Below are 17,028 nucleotides of genomic sequence, written 5' to 3'. Positions count from 1 at the left end.
ACGCCCACGCGCACCGTGCGCAGCCCGCGCGCCAGAAGGTCCGCGGCGTCTCAAAGGCGACCGTCCCCAGGCGGGCCGCGAACCCGCGGGCCGCGAACCCTCTTCCCGCGACCGCCCGCGCCGCGATCCAGGAGGATACTGCGGTCGGGGCTCGTCCCGCGCGCCGCCTCTGGGTCCTAGAGCCCGTTGGCCCACGCACGCGTGGAAAACGGGTCGCGTCCCTTTGAAAAGCTACAGCCAATGGTGCTTAGAATTAGGGCGGGACGCCTTTCAGCCTAGTAGGCCTAGGAAACTTCTCATTCTCCAAGGACCAGCGTTTCCGGTCATTTAAAAACACCCCGACCAAAGAGATGCTTTTGAAATGACAAGTTTGTCATGCACCCAGGAAGTACCTTTCTCTGGGCCAACTAAGCATGCCCCTTAGGCTTCCAAATACAGTGGTCCAAAGCATTGCCTCCAGTGGTGAAAGACCATCAGAGATAACCTTTAAAAGCCAACGCCTTTCTCAGAAAAACTACCTAATTTTTTTTTTCTCTATAACTGTGACTAACCCAGTCAGAGCAAAGGCCAGGGCCTAATAAGGAAAAGGTTTTCTAGTCCAGCACATGCTGTCTTGTGCCTGCGCCAGCACTAACACAATTCCCTTTTCCTTACTGAACTTCTGACAAACCTTGTGGGCATCAGGACGGGCTCTGCCCATCTCTGTTTCTTGGAGTTTGGACAGTCACTAACTCTTTAAAACCCAGGGCCTTTGCTTTAACAATGACATAAACTAGATGATTCCACCATCTTCGGCATCTCTGGCGTTTTTTTCTATTTAGGAAAACATCAACACAAATAGAATGTGAAGATTCAGTAAGAATCAAGGCTAAAATTGCAGAGGGAGAGATGAAGCCTTTTCCCTTCATTCTTGTGTGGCATGGGGAAATCTATTTATAAGGGTTAAGATGAGGATTCAGTCAACAGCTGAGAGGGACCAGGCCCATTCTCTAAAAGGATTACTAATGTCTATTTATAGAACTCAGCAGGCCACCCTGTCCTGGATCAAGACACACACAGTTACAAATACAGAATAGGCAACAACACTCCAGAGTATCTGTGTAGTAGTTTATTTGACATAATCTTAAATTGTAAAGGAAAAAGTAGCTTAGAATTATTACTTAGAACACAATCAATACTTAGCATTAGGTTTTAAGGCAAAGGATTATCACAGGTTTTATATGAGTAAGTAGACTGTACAGAAATGTGGGGGTGGGTAACAAGCCATAACATAATATCACTTTAAACACTATATGACAAATTATTTTCTACAGTACAAAACTAACACGGAAAACACATTTGGAAAGATCACAGTGCTTAGAACATTGAAACATTAGTTTTATAAACAGTAAGGTGCATTTTTAAGCTTCTGACTCAATCCTGCTGCTAATGTGGTTTCATTTGATCTTGCAGTGGCTGTGAGCAAACACCCCTTCCCTAGCATGAGAAAGAAGGCCACTGTAGCACTACCCCTCCAGGGACAACCAATAACAAAAGCTAACATCTGAGGAGCATTCAAATCTGATCCAACGGGGCTGCACACCTTGCCCAGCAACCATTTCTTTATATTATCATTTGTTGATTTGTTCTTGAGAATGATGAGTACATTCAAGTTCATGATTGCTAGTTTCCCTGTCAAATACCTACATGGATTTTACTAAAGATCAAGTTACTGTCACTCATGTACCGCATTCTACTTTCTTGCTATAACTGAAATACCCATTATTTTCCTAAACATTACAGAAAGTGGTTTTTGGCATAATATGTAACATACCAGAATACATGAGAATTTGTTTTGTTTTGTTATAAAATACAGTACTCCAACACTGTGATATAGCTAAATATCTGACAGAATGTTCTGCTCCTAATTTAGAACTAAATGCCACAGACATGTCTTTAAAGTGCCTCAAAGTAATTCCAAAAGAAATGTAAGAATGAATAAGAGGTCATAGAACCTGTTTTTGGCAAAAAGGCATTTTTGAACAAGGCTCTCATTTCTTGTGCAAGATGTTCAAAAATTTACTTACATATATCAGATAACTGGTGTTATATTTAATTCTAATAAGAATTAGTATAATTTTAAAGGAATGATAACTAACCTGTTATCTGGCATTTTTTTTATAGTTTTATGTTTTTTACTTTACATTTTTGCTGAGACAAATATGTTGCAAAGAGTACAATTTTATTAAAATCACTATTATATTGAGCAGTTCTTCAAAATTCAATAATACTTTAAGTAATACTATATTTATTCCTAGACCTAATTAGGAATGAGCAGTTACAGTCTATGACATATTTTGTTTTTTTTACATCTCCCAAAATAATTAAGGAATTGTACTAGTTTACTGCTTGTGAAATGTACTTGTAAGAAGGGGAGCTTTTTTCTCCAATGATACAATCATATTTCTGTAAGTATTGTCAATTGTGCAAAAACATTTTTTTGTGAAGTAAATTCTATTTACGTGGGAAATGCACAATCTAACACTAACACGTGGTGCTTGACAATTCCCCAACATATGGCTTTGCAAAGTTTCCTCTATTAATGGGATTCTACAAAATCCATTAAAAAATTTTAGCGCCATTAAGTCATGAGATTAAAATTCAGACCTCCCAAGTAGATCTCCCCAAGATGTTAAAAGTTGGGGAAGCTGTTACCTTTGTGGGGAATGGGCAGCCCTTCTTTTCCAGAGATATTATAAAGGCAAACTTTTGCACTTAGAATGTTCCATTCCTACTCTCCTGGAGAGTCTATATAAAAACTAATGGTATCCTTTGCATGTTCAAGGGCAAAGGGCTGCTACAGTCCTCAAAGACATCTCTAATACTGAAATAATAAAGTCTTACAAAATGTTCATTTAAATCAACCTTATTTGAATACATCCACTTGGACTAAATTCAGCGACAGAAGGTATTTTATTGGTAAGTGCTACTTTATCACAGATCATAAAACAAACCCTGGAGGAGGGGGAAGTTATCAGAAGTGCCATTAAAACAAAGACAAAAGATCATTTGCTAAAGATTGACAACTGTATAGGCTATATCTCCTCTAAAGGGATCACTACTTCACAGCTACTTTACACAAGAACAGTTACAAGAACAATGAACCTTAAAACATGAAATAACACCACACACAAAAGACCAAAATAAAGCATCTGCAGAAGCAATGTTATTCTACTTAGGAAACTATTCTGCATTTACACATATATGCATTCAGATGTTTCTCCTCTCACTTTTGAGAGTGCTCATAATTTCACAAAGAATGAGAGGAAGATGTGTTGTTCTTGGGTACTTTCTGAAGGCTAGCATTCATATCCAAGACATTAAAGCCATCTGCTGGTTTCAGTTTAGTTGATGGTTCCAGAACAAGAAGATAGAGCTTGGCTCTCAGGTGATTTTCAAGACAAAGAATATTCAAAGATAGGTTCCAAAGAGAGGGGGAGGAGAAGACACATAACTTATTTTTTGCAGAGACACTTGTGGCAATTTCCAGAATTCTTGCCCCAAACGTATAGTAAAGAATGACTTTAGGTCTTTGTCAGGGCAAGATAATTTAGTAAGGGTGGATACTCTAGGACATAATTATTGTGCTGGTATCTTTATGGGACTGGAGGGGAGGTAGGAGAAGAGGGTGTTACCACTCTATATAGAGAAAAACATATAAGCATACCATAAATGTACTGTGCCTGACTGTGTTTTTACAGTGGTAGCTAGGTAACAGTGATAGTCAGGAGGCTAAACCTTAAAGACACAGAACTCAACAACCTCTAACAGGTGGCTTTACTCAGGAGAGTTTTCTGTGTCTGTGGCATGCTCATGCACCATGTAATTCTCCATGCGGGGATACAAGACTAGAACTTTCCTTACCCTATTTTGTCAGAGAATGCACTTTTCACACAGGCAACGCTTGCAATGACACAAAACAATATATGCTTTAAGAAGACCTTATTAATACTGTATAAACAGAAGGGATGCTAGCCTTTTCTGTCCATACAGCAGCCAACTCACGTCTGGTTCTTGGGCACTTCAAAGGTGGCTAATCTGACTTGAAATGTGCAGTAATATAAAATGCACACTAGATTTTGAAGAGTCAATGTAAAACAAGGTCAAATATTTTGTATAGATGGGTTAATTAACCATACTACATATATTCACCACTGACACCCCTCACCAAAGAATAAAAAAAGGGGTGATTTGGTTTTCATGTGAAGTAATTTTTCAAATTCCATTCAGAGAGGTGAAAAACTGAGACACAAAGGCAAAAGATGATACAAAACATCCTGCAGGTAAGGGACTGTGCAGTTTGGGGAGGAGTCTAAAGGATGACAAGGTTCAATACTTTAAGAAAATATAGGAAAAGAAAACATTTCAAAATCCTAAAGGCACTATCCATCAAGGCTTAGTTCATTAGCACTTTCAATTAAAGAAATAAGGGGAAACAGGACACCCCAACTTTCAGATTTATAATGCTGGAGGCCCATATACTTAATGTAGCATCCTTTTTTTTTTTTTTTTTTTCACAACAGCACTTATCAAAAGACCAGATTTCCTTATGGAGAAAAAGCAGGATGTGTATATTCATGCACAGTCACACTCAGAGAAAGCTATGACCTCACTTTGAAATGGGCCTAATTCCTTCTGCTGCTGACCCTGAGGTCAGCCCTTCTGTCCAGAGGGGGAGTCCAGCCTTATTGAACCTGAGCTCTTAGCTACCAACTGACATGGATGGAAGAAACAAAGAGAAAACCTGCCCTCCCAGAAGAGAGAAAGCCACATGATTAAGCAGGTAAAGGAAAAGACATATCCGAATGTATTATTTAAAAGGGAGAGGAAGACAGGGAGTTGCTGAATCAGAGGGGTTTGAGATTAGAAGCCCTGGGGAGCAATAAAACCCATGAGTAGGACAGGGCTGATCCTTAGAGCATGCAGTGTACATTCTCAGTTCCGGCTGAAATGCTGAGCGGCAGCACACCCCTTTGCCTGTGTTATCATTTGCTTTCCTTGCCAAGTGTATGCTAGGAACACATAGCCTTGGGGAATGGGAGGCTATTAATTTGGGACAATGTTCAATAAATAACCCAGGTCCCCAAAGGCCTTATACACAATTGAAAGTATATTTCTATATGTGACCCAGATCCTTTTTGCTAAGCAAACCTGGACCACCAGCTCTTTTTGTTACATTACTAACACTGTCAACCTTTGTTTCCAGCAAGCAAAGTAAATATTTGCATTAAAGCAAAAGCACTAATCCTATGCACTAAGCCCCAGAGAAATGTGAGCTCTTACAAGGCACAAATGCTACAGTCAGGACTGGTTCTAGAATCCACGGATAGAGATTTCATTTGGTTGAAATGCTTGTTTGAAGTCATAACTGAACACGGCTTTCTGTACACGTAGTAGGCCTTTAAACTATAGCTTCTCTTTTAAGTATATAAAGGGCCTGCAATATTCTCATATACCTGGTTTATTATTGACAGTCTTGTTAGGTGGATGATGGTAATTATAGTAGTCCATGGAAATGGCAGAACACGACTTTGAGATTTTCAACACAGAGCTCTTTGCATTACTGTTTTTTTTTTCTCCTTTAGTCATGTGCTTCCTTAACATGCATATAAATCACAAACTTAACATCTGTTGCAGTGAAATTATTGAGGTCTGTTCTCTACAGAAACTGAAACAATTTGAATACCATCTTGATTAAAATCTTAGTGTGTCCAAGAAAATTAAGGCTGTAAATTGCCATGGAAGAATTCCAATATAGCATAGAAAACGAAAATGACTCTGTTCCTTGAATTATCAGAAAATGAACAGTACCCTATTGATAGTGTAGTCAATAACCTGAAGAATCACAAGGTAAAATATGCAATCAAACCCTGCCCTTGGTTATCAGGTTAGAAATGGAACAAAAAAATAAAAACTAATGACCCAAATGGGATTGGGTAAAATAAAGATAGATAATATTTTGGAGTATGTATGGAAGAGAAGTTATGCAATTGTGTTCATGAAACAAACACAGACTTGTATTATTTTTCCAAACTTTCCTGTTCTCAAAGTATAAAGTGATTTCCCCATTATTAAGAGATTAATTCCATGTAAATTAAAATATTTCTACTGTTATCTCCAGGGATTATAGTAGTTCATGCCACATAGAATAAATTATATTAAAGTTAAGCTGGAGTGTGAAAATGGCCCATAGCCTTCAATAGGCAACATACTCAAGCTTTATTCAGAAAAGAATGTCACTGCATGGAAAATAACAAGCTTGTTAGTTAATTAAAAAAGAAGTGACATGTCACACTTTTCCTACAGCAACACGTAAGGGTCTTTTCCCACCCCCTCCCCCTTCTTAGGAAAATAGAGTAGAAAATCACCTTCCCAAACTTTTAACTCCACTCTTTCAGGAATATGAAAACTTTCAGCAGTTCAAGTGCGAAAGATGCGGATCCTGCTTTCTAATTTAGTCAAGTGTCAAAGCATAAAGACATGCTCAAACGCAGGCTTTGCTTGCACTAGGCACACAAAAGAGTTGTTGTCACAATGTTCACACAACAATGTCATGGTCACTCTACTGACCCAAGGAAGGTGAGCAGGCGGGAGTTCAGCTGTTTTGGAGTTCTCAGGTCAAAGTGATACATTGAATAGGTAGTACTCTATGTTTTAGAGCTCAAGGATGAATAGTTGAACAAACAGAAGGCAAGTTCCAGGGATATTTCATCCACTGCTGTAATCAGATGCTAGTCTAGAATACTGGATATATACTTGAAAAGTGAAAGCCCGGGGTCTCAATCCTCATTCTGTGCCCCCCTAGCTGTGAGACTTTGGATCAATTATTTAAAACACCTTAGGTGGTTGATGGATCCTGAAAAAAGCATGTGTTCCCTAAAAACCCCTTGACTGTCCACAGGGATCAAATAAAATGAATTTAAACACAGATGATGAAAGGCAGGTAACACTCTCATTTCCAAAGGAGAATATTTTGTAAAGGCATTTTGCTTTAAGACTGTGAGACATCCTTGACAATAAATGAAAATACATCTGCAACCTAACTTTGGGAGTCATCTAAGAGCTACTCTTCACGTGGTATTGCCCCAAATTGAGTATTTGCAAAGATAAACAACTGAAACCAATTTTACATATTTATATCTGAGGATATAAAGATGAGCTAAAAAGGTATATGCGTTTAAAGCCATCTTGTCCTAGGTTATGATGGGTAGAAACATAAAGTGTCATAAAATTACTAAGGTGCTTCTTACTTATTTTTCAACCACATATTCTTTTTTGAGAAGCTGTTGGATGTTAGAGATCCTCTTTCTAGAAAAATAAACACACACAAACACACAAATAGTTGCTCCCAACTCCTCCCAAAGTTTATCTATGAATCAAGAAGTTAGGCTTAATGAATTAAATAAGTGCTTGGGTTTACATGGGAATAGAAATAGAATATATGTATATATGTTCTCTGTATGATAGAATATATTCTACATCTATCACATATATATGCTAATTTTAAATACTATTTAAATAAGTGTTAAATCTTATACAATACACAATGTCCTCTTCACCTTAATAGATGAAAAAGCCAATGATCAAATTCTAGGAAAGGGATAAACTCATGTTTGCATGTTTAAATGACAGATACTCCTACAGTATTTTGCAAACCACTACTTACTTGAAGTAGTTTTACAACTTTTATGTGTTTACATAGAAGGGCTGAATTTAACACAACTTGACTCAGTGGGTCTTGTAAACAGTGCCTATGGAGCCTGTGTGTTAGCAGGTAAGGTGCTCAGTCATGGCATTCACTCATATCTAAATCTAATAGTATAACATCGAGCAACAATCACTGGCTCTTTCACAGATTGCGTCTGTCTGTCCCAGGGGACACGGTATTCAACCAAAGGCAGCAACAACACACCTCTGCAGCAGTTACCCTGATCCTTGAGATGAGTGAGATTTTACTCGAAGTCTATTTTACAGTTCAGCTAATAGCATCATAGGGATTACATAAGCATTTTAGAAATGACTAACAACAGACAATACACAACTCACATTTCAATTTGAGTATAACACTTGACAGCAAAACTTGCTACAGTATTTGCTAGCCTATGACTTTTACTATCTAATTAAGCTTTACTGAAGAAAAAGGAACCAGGAAAAAGAGATGCTCTAAGGCCTAAGGAAACTTTGAATCTCAGGGTTTAAACTAAGTTATGATATGATTTTTTAAAGTGCCCAAGGTAATGATAAAAAATAGAGATTCACCTGCAAATGTTTCCATTCTGTAAAAATCGTGCATTTCAATAAGTAAAGGCATAGGACAACCAAGAATTTCCTTTTTTTGTCCTTTAGTGACCTGACACCTCATCCCTCCTCGCAGTTTTCAGCTGGAAAATTACTTATTTTTTTGATCAGCTTTATATCTGAATTTAGGAGTAGAGGGTACCAACAGTCAAATTCCCTCTCCAACTACAGAGGCATTTTACTGCCACTGTCCACATTTCAGCTTTGTTTTATATGCCACACTGGAAAATAGATGTTTTCTTTCCCTTCTTCCTCTGCACACTGATTCACACTGACTTCCTGAACTATTAAATCTCTATGAATTTAAGAAGAGTTGTGGTGTCATTGTTTATGAGGGCCTCAACTGTTCTCCCTCAGGTCTGGTATCATGTTGCCTTCACCTGCCTGTTCCCTTCCTTCCTTTGGGCGGCAATGTTAAGGCTCATGGCTGTGATACCATTGATTGTGGCTTATGTGGCAATTGCCTCAGGTAGGCTCAGGAAATCTCAGGGACCTTCTGCAGGGTCACAGTGGGAGACGGAGCCTTCTAAACAAAGACACTGAAGAGAGGGAACTCAGCCTGATTGGGATGCAGTAGATCTATCAGAAAGCACACTGTCCCGGAGAAGCCTTCGTACAAGCTGTATATACTTTCCAGGACGCGAGAACCAGCCTTGAATTCCTCAGTAAATAGAAATTCAGCAAACCTAAGAAAAGGAGAAAATACAAACAGTTTTAAGATGAGGGTTTTCATGGCCGGCCCAAACTGGCATCAGTTATGTGAAAACCAACAAGACTGAAAACCCACTCAAACTGGGGTTTCCGTCTCCCGGGGAAATACACTCTTAGCTGTTCAGTGTGGAATTTTTATTGATCTGCAACAGTAAGGTAATTTTTTACCTTCCCCAAGATAAGATGAGAAAGTACCACATTTCCTTTTTTTCCATTCCCCGTAGGTAGATCACCTAAGCCTGAAAAATATATATATTTTTTCACTTATCACCTCCTTGTATTACCTTTCCCTTTGTATAGTCCTTTAGTTCTCTCCTCTGCTTGCTAGATGGAATGCTGCCTGATTCATGGATCATTTAATCAAGGCAATCAGATCTACGAATTTGCTAGCTGGATTTCAGTTTTAACACCCTATTCTTGATTTTGAGTGGTTTCTTGCCCTCTCTGCTAAGCTCAAATTTTAACATCAGTTTCTTTCCAGAATGCTGTGATATTTTAAGAAAGCTTCTTTCCCTCTGTTACAAAAAGAATCTGTTATATAATTATGTATGTTTTACAACAAATTATGTTGGCAAGCAAATTCACTTATTTTTGCATAGCAAAGCAGCTTGGCATTTTCAAAGGATTTCATTCCCTCTTTTATCAATAATTAAAAAGTGAAAAAGATATAAATTCTCATATATTTATCATGAATAGAAGTCAGCTGATATGTGACTGTTCCTTTAAGAGAATAAAGCTGCTATGTTTCTGCAGGTATATTATTCCTGAGTTTGGTTTCACTTATAGGTGACAGCGAGAAGAGACAGTGAAAATAAATGGGCAGGATTTTATACTATCTGTGCTTTGGGCAAACAAAGGAGTAAGATGAATGGGAAAAGGCAAGCAACATTTTATAATCATGACATCAAATAGCAAACTGAGCTACAAGATAGATTATTTGTAGGACATCCACCTTAAAAATAAATCATCAGCCTCAAATTTCTCTTTTTCCTGTATTTGCCACAAATCTTATTCAAATTATTTATAACGAGTAACATTTTCAGCAGTCTGCAGCTTTTATAGTGCTGTCATCCATGTCATCTCCCCACTGACTTGCTCGACTGCTTCCCATCAATAACAAAAAAACCCAGCAATTCAGAGGCTAGAACACACAGGTTGGTAAGGTTTGAGAACTGAGACCTCCCTCATAAATTTAGATTATTGCTTCTACTTAGGGGGTCCTATGAAAAGTAATTACTTATTTGATCTTTTTTAAGGCTCTTGGAACTACTGACAGCGGCTTAAATGAATCAGCAGGAAACATATTGCCATTCTTTTTGGTACAAGTTCTCTATCAACTGTTTTTCTGAATGTGCAATAGTTTTTAAAAGGAATTAAAAATTTTTAGATAATAGAATAATGATGCATCTTAAGAGTTGATTAAAATTTTGCAGTTATACAATGAGGCTATATAAGTTATACAAATGAAGCTATTCCCATCATCCACAGCACTACATAAGAAGAGCTCAAGGACTCTTAACCTTTTTAGCACTATGGATCACTTGGTAGTCTAGATTCCTCAGGAAAAATGTTTCCAAACATATAAAATAATATACATAGTCTCTCCCCCCCAAATTAATGATATTAAAGGAGAATTCATAAACATTTTGAAACCAAATTTGTGATATAATTATATATGTATTCTTTATTAACACATTAAATAACAAAACCTAGGAAGTACTAACATATGTAAGTAGTGATGGATGAAAGTAAAATACATTTCATAATATCTGCAATAGAAATAAAAATATCTATGGCTTCTATTGGTGACAGTGTCAGAGCTCCAGTTAATTCTCCTGTGGCTTATTACTTACAGTCAGTATGAAAGGATGGAGATACTTATTTTTCTCAGGTAAATTTACAAAAACGACCTTAAGAAATCCTGATGTAGAAAGAGGAAGGGCTTTGGAGTTGCTAAAAGATACCCAAACTGATAATTTCAAGTTATATGAAATTTCTCTATAGCATTTTAAATTTCTCAAACTCACTTTAAAATAGTGAAGCTGCAGAATTGCATAAGACTATGTGTAAAGATTAAAGATACCATATGTCAGACTTGAGTATATAACAAGTATGGGGGAGCAAAATTTGTTACACCCAAAATGAATACTTCGTATGAGGATTATTTGGGGCTGATTATTTTTTATAAAGATTTATTTGTTTATGTATACAGAACTGGGATACAGGCCAGAGGTGCAGGGGCAGGGAGAGGATTCACCAGAGACAGAGTGGGGAACAGAACAGGCCAACTGAGGAAGTACACTGCTGAGGGGAGCAGCGGGCAGGTCAGGAGAAGTCTGCTGAACCATTTGGGTCACCTCCGGGGTGGGGATCAAACTCATGCTGAAGTGGCTTTAGCTTCTCAGTGCTGTGCTTTAACTTGCTGCACCACCAGGAAGGGCCCAGGGCTGATTATTTTTAAGAAATAGAATAATCCAGATTTTCTTTATCTCTCCCCTTTAAATGCCTAAAATAATTTAGATTCTTTAGATCCTTGTAGCAGGAAAACAGCTAGGACCAGAGATAACTCCAAAGACAATGAAGTAGGCTCATTAGACTAGTTGACTTAGTAGACTTGGGGGGAAGTTCTCTCAAGTCCCAAATTCCTCTCTGTGTCCCTTTGTCTCCAAAAGGCAATACAGACATTTGTTTAGCAAGTATTTGCTCTTCTCACTTTCTTGTAAATGTCTTCCTCTCCTGTGAAACCCTAGACTGCTATCCTTTTTTCCCTAGTTCAGGATGGCATAGAAACCCCAACTACCCATCAGGGAGCCTCATAGATTTGTAGGGTTCATATTTGGATGTCATTAAATCTGATTTTCTCCTATTAATCTGTCTTATGGCAACTTCATCCTTAGACCAGTCAAAAGAATCTAGAAGGTCAAAGAGACTTCTTCCTCCCTGACTCAAGCATTTAATAAATTGTAAATATAATTTTTACTTAAAAATATTACAACCAGATATTTGTAAAACAGAGAAAAATTTCCCACCATACTTCAAAAAATAAAACCAGTTAATTTTGCTCTCTCGCCTTCCAATCTTTCCTATCATGCACTATTTTACTTCATTACATTATTTAAATTATAGTCCGTCTACTATTAGGATGCCATGAATCAAAATATGTAAACAGAATTCCTAAATAAGGGAGCTGCAAATTGAGAACTTATGTTAGTATTTTTCCTTCAGTGCATACATGCTACTATTATGATAAAGGATATTTTATGTTTTTTAGTCTTGATGATTATCACTAGACACTGTGGCTTGGGAGGCCCTTTCTGTGAAAATGACTTTTGAATTAAGATTTGGGGAATGAGAGCTGGGAGATATGTAGGACATGAGTACCATAGGTAGAGGGAAACAAAACTCCAAAGGCCTTCAGTTAGATTGCTGTACCTGGCATCTTAACAGAATTAGAAAGAAGCCACTGTGGTGGAAAGGACCAGAAGAAGAGTAGGGAATGACATCAGAAAGATAAAGATCATGGTGGACTTTTCATTCATGAGATGGACCCTCGCTTTTACTCTGAGTCACATAACAAGCCACTGGAGTACCATGAACAGAGGTGATTCATAATCATATATGATGTTTATCATAAAAGTAAAGTAAAAGTTCATGGTGAACCACAGAAGTATTTCTAATAAAGTCAGAATAAAGTCAAGGATGTTTACTCTCTTTCTTACCATTGAGCATTGTTTTGAAGATAATGAATCATGCAATAGGAAACATACAAACAAAGAAAGAATATACAAATGAGAAAGGAAGTAACAAAATTATAGTTATTTGCAGGTAATATGTGTGCCTGTTTAAAAAAAATTCCAATGGCCTCTAATAAAAAACTAAATGAAATAGAAATGGAGTTCAGGTTCCCAGATATATCATTGTATTTATCAACTCTCACATGTTAATAAGACACAATGAAGGTTTATATGAAAGAAGTATAATTTAGATTGCTAAAACACAGTAACAGGTATGCTTTTCAAAACTTTCATCAAAATGTACTAAACAACCTGAAACTATAATGGAGAAAAAGATTCCAATCACAATAAACCTGGAAATACAAAATTTCCAGGAAAGAAAATGAATAAGAAATATAAGGTTTTATATTTAATATAAGATTTTATAAGATCAAATCTATATCAAATAATGTTTTTAAACATCTAAATAAAATGGAAACTATGCAATGTTCCTAGATGAAAAAAATTGTATACACTAAAGATGTCAATTCTCACTAGAGTAACTTGTAATTCAAATCCAATGTCCATAGAAGTTTAAAAAAAAAAACTGACAAACTGATTCTAAAATATGTTTGGATGAATAAATGTGAGAGTGGCCTCCCTGGTGGCTCAAGGGTTAAAGCACAGCACCATGAAGCTGTCTGCAGCCACTGCAGCTCAGGTTAGATTCCTGGCCAGGGAGGTGACCCAGATGGCACAGCAGACCTCTCCTGTCTCATCTGCTGCTCCCTCAGCAGTGTGTTTCAGTAGATCTGCCTGTTCTGCTCCCCACTCTGTCTCTGATGAATCCTCTCACCCCCACCCCAATTCTATGCAAAAGTAATATATATATATATATATATATATATATATGTGTGTGTGTGTGTGTGTGTGTGTGTGTATACATATGTATTATGTATATATGAAAAATCATTAATGCATAGAGACATGCCTGTAGTGATATAACTCAAATTTTTAGTAATAATAACAGCAAACACTTGCATTATAGTTACTATGTGGCAGGCACTGCTCTGAATCATTATGCAATAAGGCAGTCACAGAAGACAAATGCAGCTTGATAAGGCTTATTTGAGGGATCTGCAGTAAGTGAAGTCATAGAAGTATAGGTCAAATACTAGTTACCAGGGACCAGAAGGAGTTGGGAATGGGGTTATTCAACCAATTGGGTATAAAGTTTGCTATAGGTGTTAAGGTAAATAAATTCTAGAAATCTTCTGTATAACATTGTGCCTATAGATAACAATATGCCATTGTGCACTTTAAAATATGAGAAAAAATAAAGTAAAATCTGCTGTGAGACCTACGTGCTCATCAACAGATAAATGGATAAAGATGTGGTACATGGATTCAATGGAATATTGCTCAGCTATTAAAAAAAAATAAGATGAAATCTTGCCATTTGCAAAAACATGGATGGACCTAAAGGGAATTATGCTTAGTGAAAATAAGTCAGACGCAGAAAGGTAAGCACCACATGATATCACTCATGTGTTATAAGGATAAAACAAACAAATGCAAACTAAGAAAAAATATAAAGAAAATTTTAGATCAAATTAGCGATTATTAGAAGGGGAGGAGAAATGATTAAACCAGATAAAAGGTCTCAACTGCATGGTAAAGGATAGAATTGGACATTTAGTAGTGAAGTTAATGTAGTACATACAATGTTGACTTTGAATGATGCACACCTGAAATTTACATAATGCTATAATGTTACATTACTTCAATCAAAAGTTTAAAAATGCTATAAGGATAAATCTGTTAATTGTTTTTAATCACAATAAAAAAGTAGAAACACACATACCGTTTGACCCAGCAATCCCACTTCTAGGGATCCACAATATCTTGCATATATATCCCAATATGTGCAAAGGTATATATATAGGTTATTCATCATAGCATAGTTTGTAATGCAAAATACTGAAATAATGCAAATATCCCCTATATGAAACTGGTTAAGAAAGCGATCATTCATTCATATAATGAATTACAATGCAACAATAAATGCAGACATTTATGTACAGACATTATGTAGGGTGTCCTCTAAAACAGTGAGGTGCCGCCATTTGTATTTAAAAAAAGGAAACAAAATTTTACATATATTCCTATTTGCTTGTATCTACACAGAACATCTCTGGGAAGAAAACTAAGAAACTAGCGGCACTCACTGTCATCAGGGAGGGGAACTATTGATAAATTGCTAGTTTGCATAGTTGATATGTGCTTTTTATACCCTTTCATCTATATGATGCTATTGCCTGTTCAAAACAGTTATTAGATTAAAATTTGGAGGAAAAAAAAGAAAGAAAACCAACAACACGTGAAGAATAGCTCACCTTTGGGCTCGGTAGATGTATTTTGAATTTCCGGTGAGCCGGTACAGAAGTAAGAAGACGTAGGCACTGCCAGCCACCCCGTGGCAAATTCCTGGCCCCTTCTTCAGCAGGCCCTTCTGCCATGTGAGTTCTCCACACCGGATACAGGTATCCAGGTATTGTGGTTTCTTGGAAACCAGATAAGCTTTGGCAAACAGATAGGCTATCCCTGTGAAAACACCAAAGGCATTAGAGGTGACTCTCAGGAAGAAATGCAGAGCTTGTCAAACTTTGTACCACAGATTTGTACCACAATTTGTACTAGTAAAATATCCATTCTAATTTGGGACATCAAAGTGGGGCCTGAGGTACTGCATTTCTTTTTCTTTTCTTTTTGGTATTTTTATTTTAAAAATTTAATGTACTGTTTTTTTCTTATATCGTTGTTAATTTTTTGACAATTTATGATTTTCTCCCTCAGGTGAGGTCACCATAGCTCTCTCACCACCAAAGCACCCACTATATTCCCTTGTGCTCTTTCCCCCACCCTCCCCCACTCCCCATTTTTACACCTACCTCCATAAGCCCCCTTCCCTCTTATCTGTGGTCAGCTTTTAAGCTTTCATTTATATATGGAATATAGAAAACCCAAACAAAGTGTCAGGTACTGCATTTCTAACAAGAAAGAACACTTACAGGGAGCACATTTTGAGTAGCAAGGCCACGGAAACTTTTACAAGGGACTTTTGTTATTCCTGTGAGATTTTGGGGAAGTTGCTTGAGCTGTATTGTGGCCATTTCATTTATATGTGGAATACAGAAAAAACAAAGTGTCAGGTACTGCATTTCTAACAAGAGCCCTTCCAGGGAGCATGTTCTGAGTAGCAAGGCCATGGAAACTTTTACAAGGGAGTTTTGTTATTCCTGTGAGATTTTGGGGAAGTTGCTTGAGCTATATTGTGGCTATGGTCCCTGGAGATAGAACAAGTATACAGATCTATAAAATCCACAATGTACAACTGGGTTAATGTTTAATGAGGCCTCCTTCAGCATGCATTATGAATAGTTGCCCATTCGAAGTGGACAAATGTTAACACAATTTGCTCATTCTCCCACAGATTGGTAATGTTTATGTACTTATAATTTTTTTTAAGTGAAACTGGTGTCCATCCAAAAACAGCAAAGATTCCAAATGACCTGGCCAAGACTTTTCCAGCTGTGAAATGAGTCTTTTCCTACTTGGTAATTCCAAGGAAAGACATACATTTTCCTTCAAAACTAAACAATCACAAAGGCAGGCATGGAAAACCAGAAGCAAGAGTGAATGATTTCCCCAAGTTCCAGGTGCTCACATTCTAGAAGGAGATTACACAAGATCTCTCTCTCCCTGCACATTCTACCATTCTCCCATAGAAAAAGCTGGGGAGACTGCGACTTAGCAGTCTTATACATCAGGGTTATCTCTGCCTTTCCGTGTTTGTGATGGTGGTAGTTTTCAACTGTGTAGAGGTAGAAATTACCTGTGGACAACTGATAGTAATGCAAATAATTCCTCTTCCTGGAAACTCACAATCTGACTGTTAGAGGTGCCATGGTCTTCCCATGGCTTCTGCCAGAAGTCAGTTTTGCATGTATTAAGCAAATTCACATCAGTGCTTTTAATGGCTTTAAATATGCCTACTCTTTCTTTGGCTTTTCCTTTGAACCAGTGGTAACACCTTTCAGTTTCCCTCATTAATTAATGAGGTAAGTGAAGCATTGGCATGTTTATTTTATATTTGTATGAGTCATGATTTTATCCTTGTTTAAAATCTGCCCTTTAGCACTCCCTATGTTTAACGCCTCAACAGCACTCTCAGCCAGGCTTCCCACTCATCTACTGACAAGGATCG

General features: G+C 37.3%; 1 protein-coding gene across 1 annotated transcript in view; it reads right to left on the bottom strand.

The window, feature by feature from the left end:
• Positions 1-1,091: 1,091 nt before the first annotated feature.
• LANCL3 (LanC lantibiotic synthetase component C-like 3 (bacterial)) overlaps positions 1,092-17,028 on the bottom strand; it is a 102,729-nt gene continuing 86,792 nt past the window's right edge. The window contains exons 4-5 of the mRNA XM_004689940.2: positions 15,158-15,365; positions 1,092-9,023 (exon numbers count right to left, since the gene is read on the bottom strand). Coding sequence (XP_004689997.1) covers positions 8,864-9,023; positions 15,158-15,365 — 368 coding nt within the window. The 3' untranslated portion in view covers positions 1,092-8,863. The remainder of the gene's footprint in view (positions 9,024-15,157; positions 15,366-17,028) is intronic.

The sequence above is a fragment of the Condylura cristata genome, unplaced genomic scaffold, assembly GCF_000260355.1.
Source record: "Condylura cristata isolate star-nosed mole 26May11 unplaced genomic scaffold, ConCri1.0 scaffold00027, whole genome shotgun sequence".
Classification (NCBI taxonomy): Eukaryota; Metazoa; Chordata; class Mammalia; order Eulipotyphla; family Talpidae; genus Condylura; species Condylura cristata.
The sequence above is the reverse complement of the archived record's forward strand: the minus strand, read 5'-3'. Positions and strand labels throughout refer to the sequence as shown.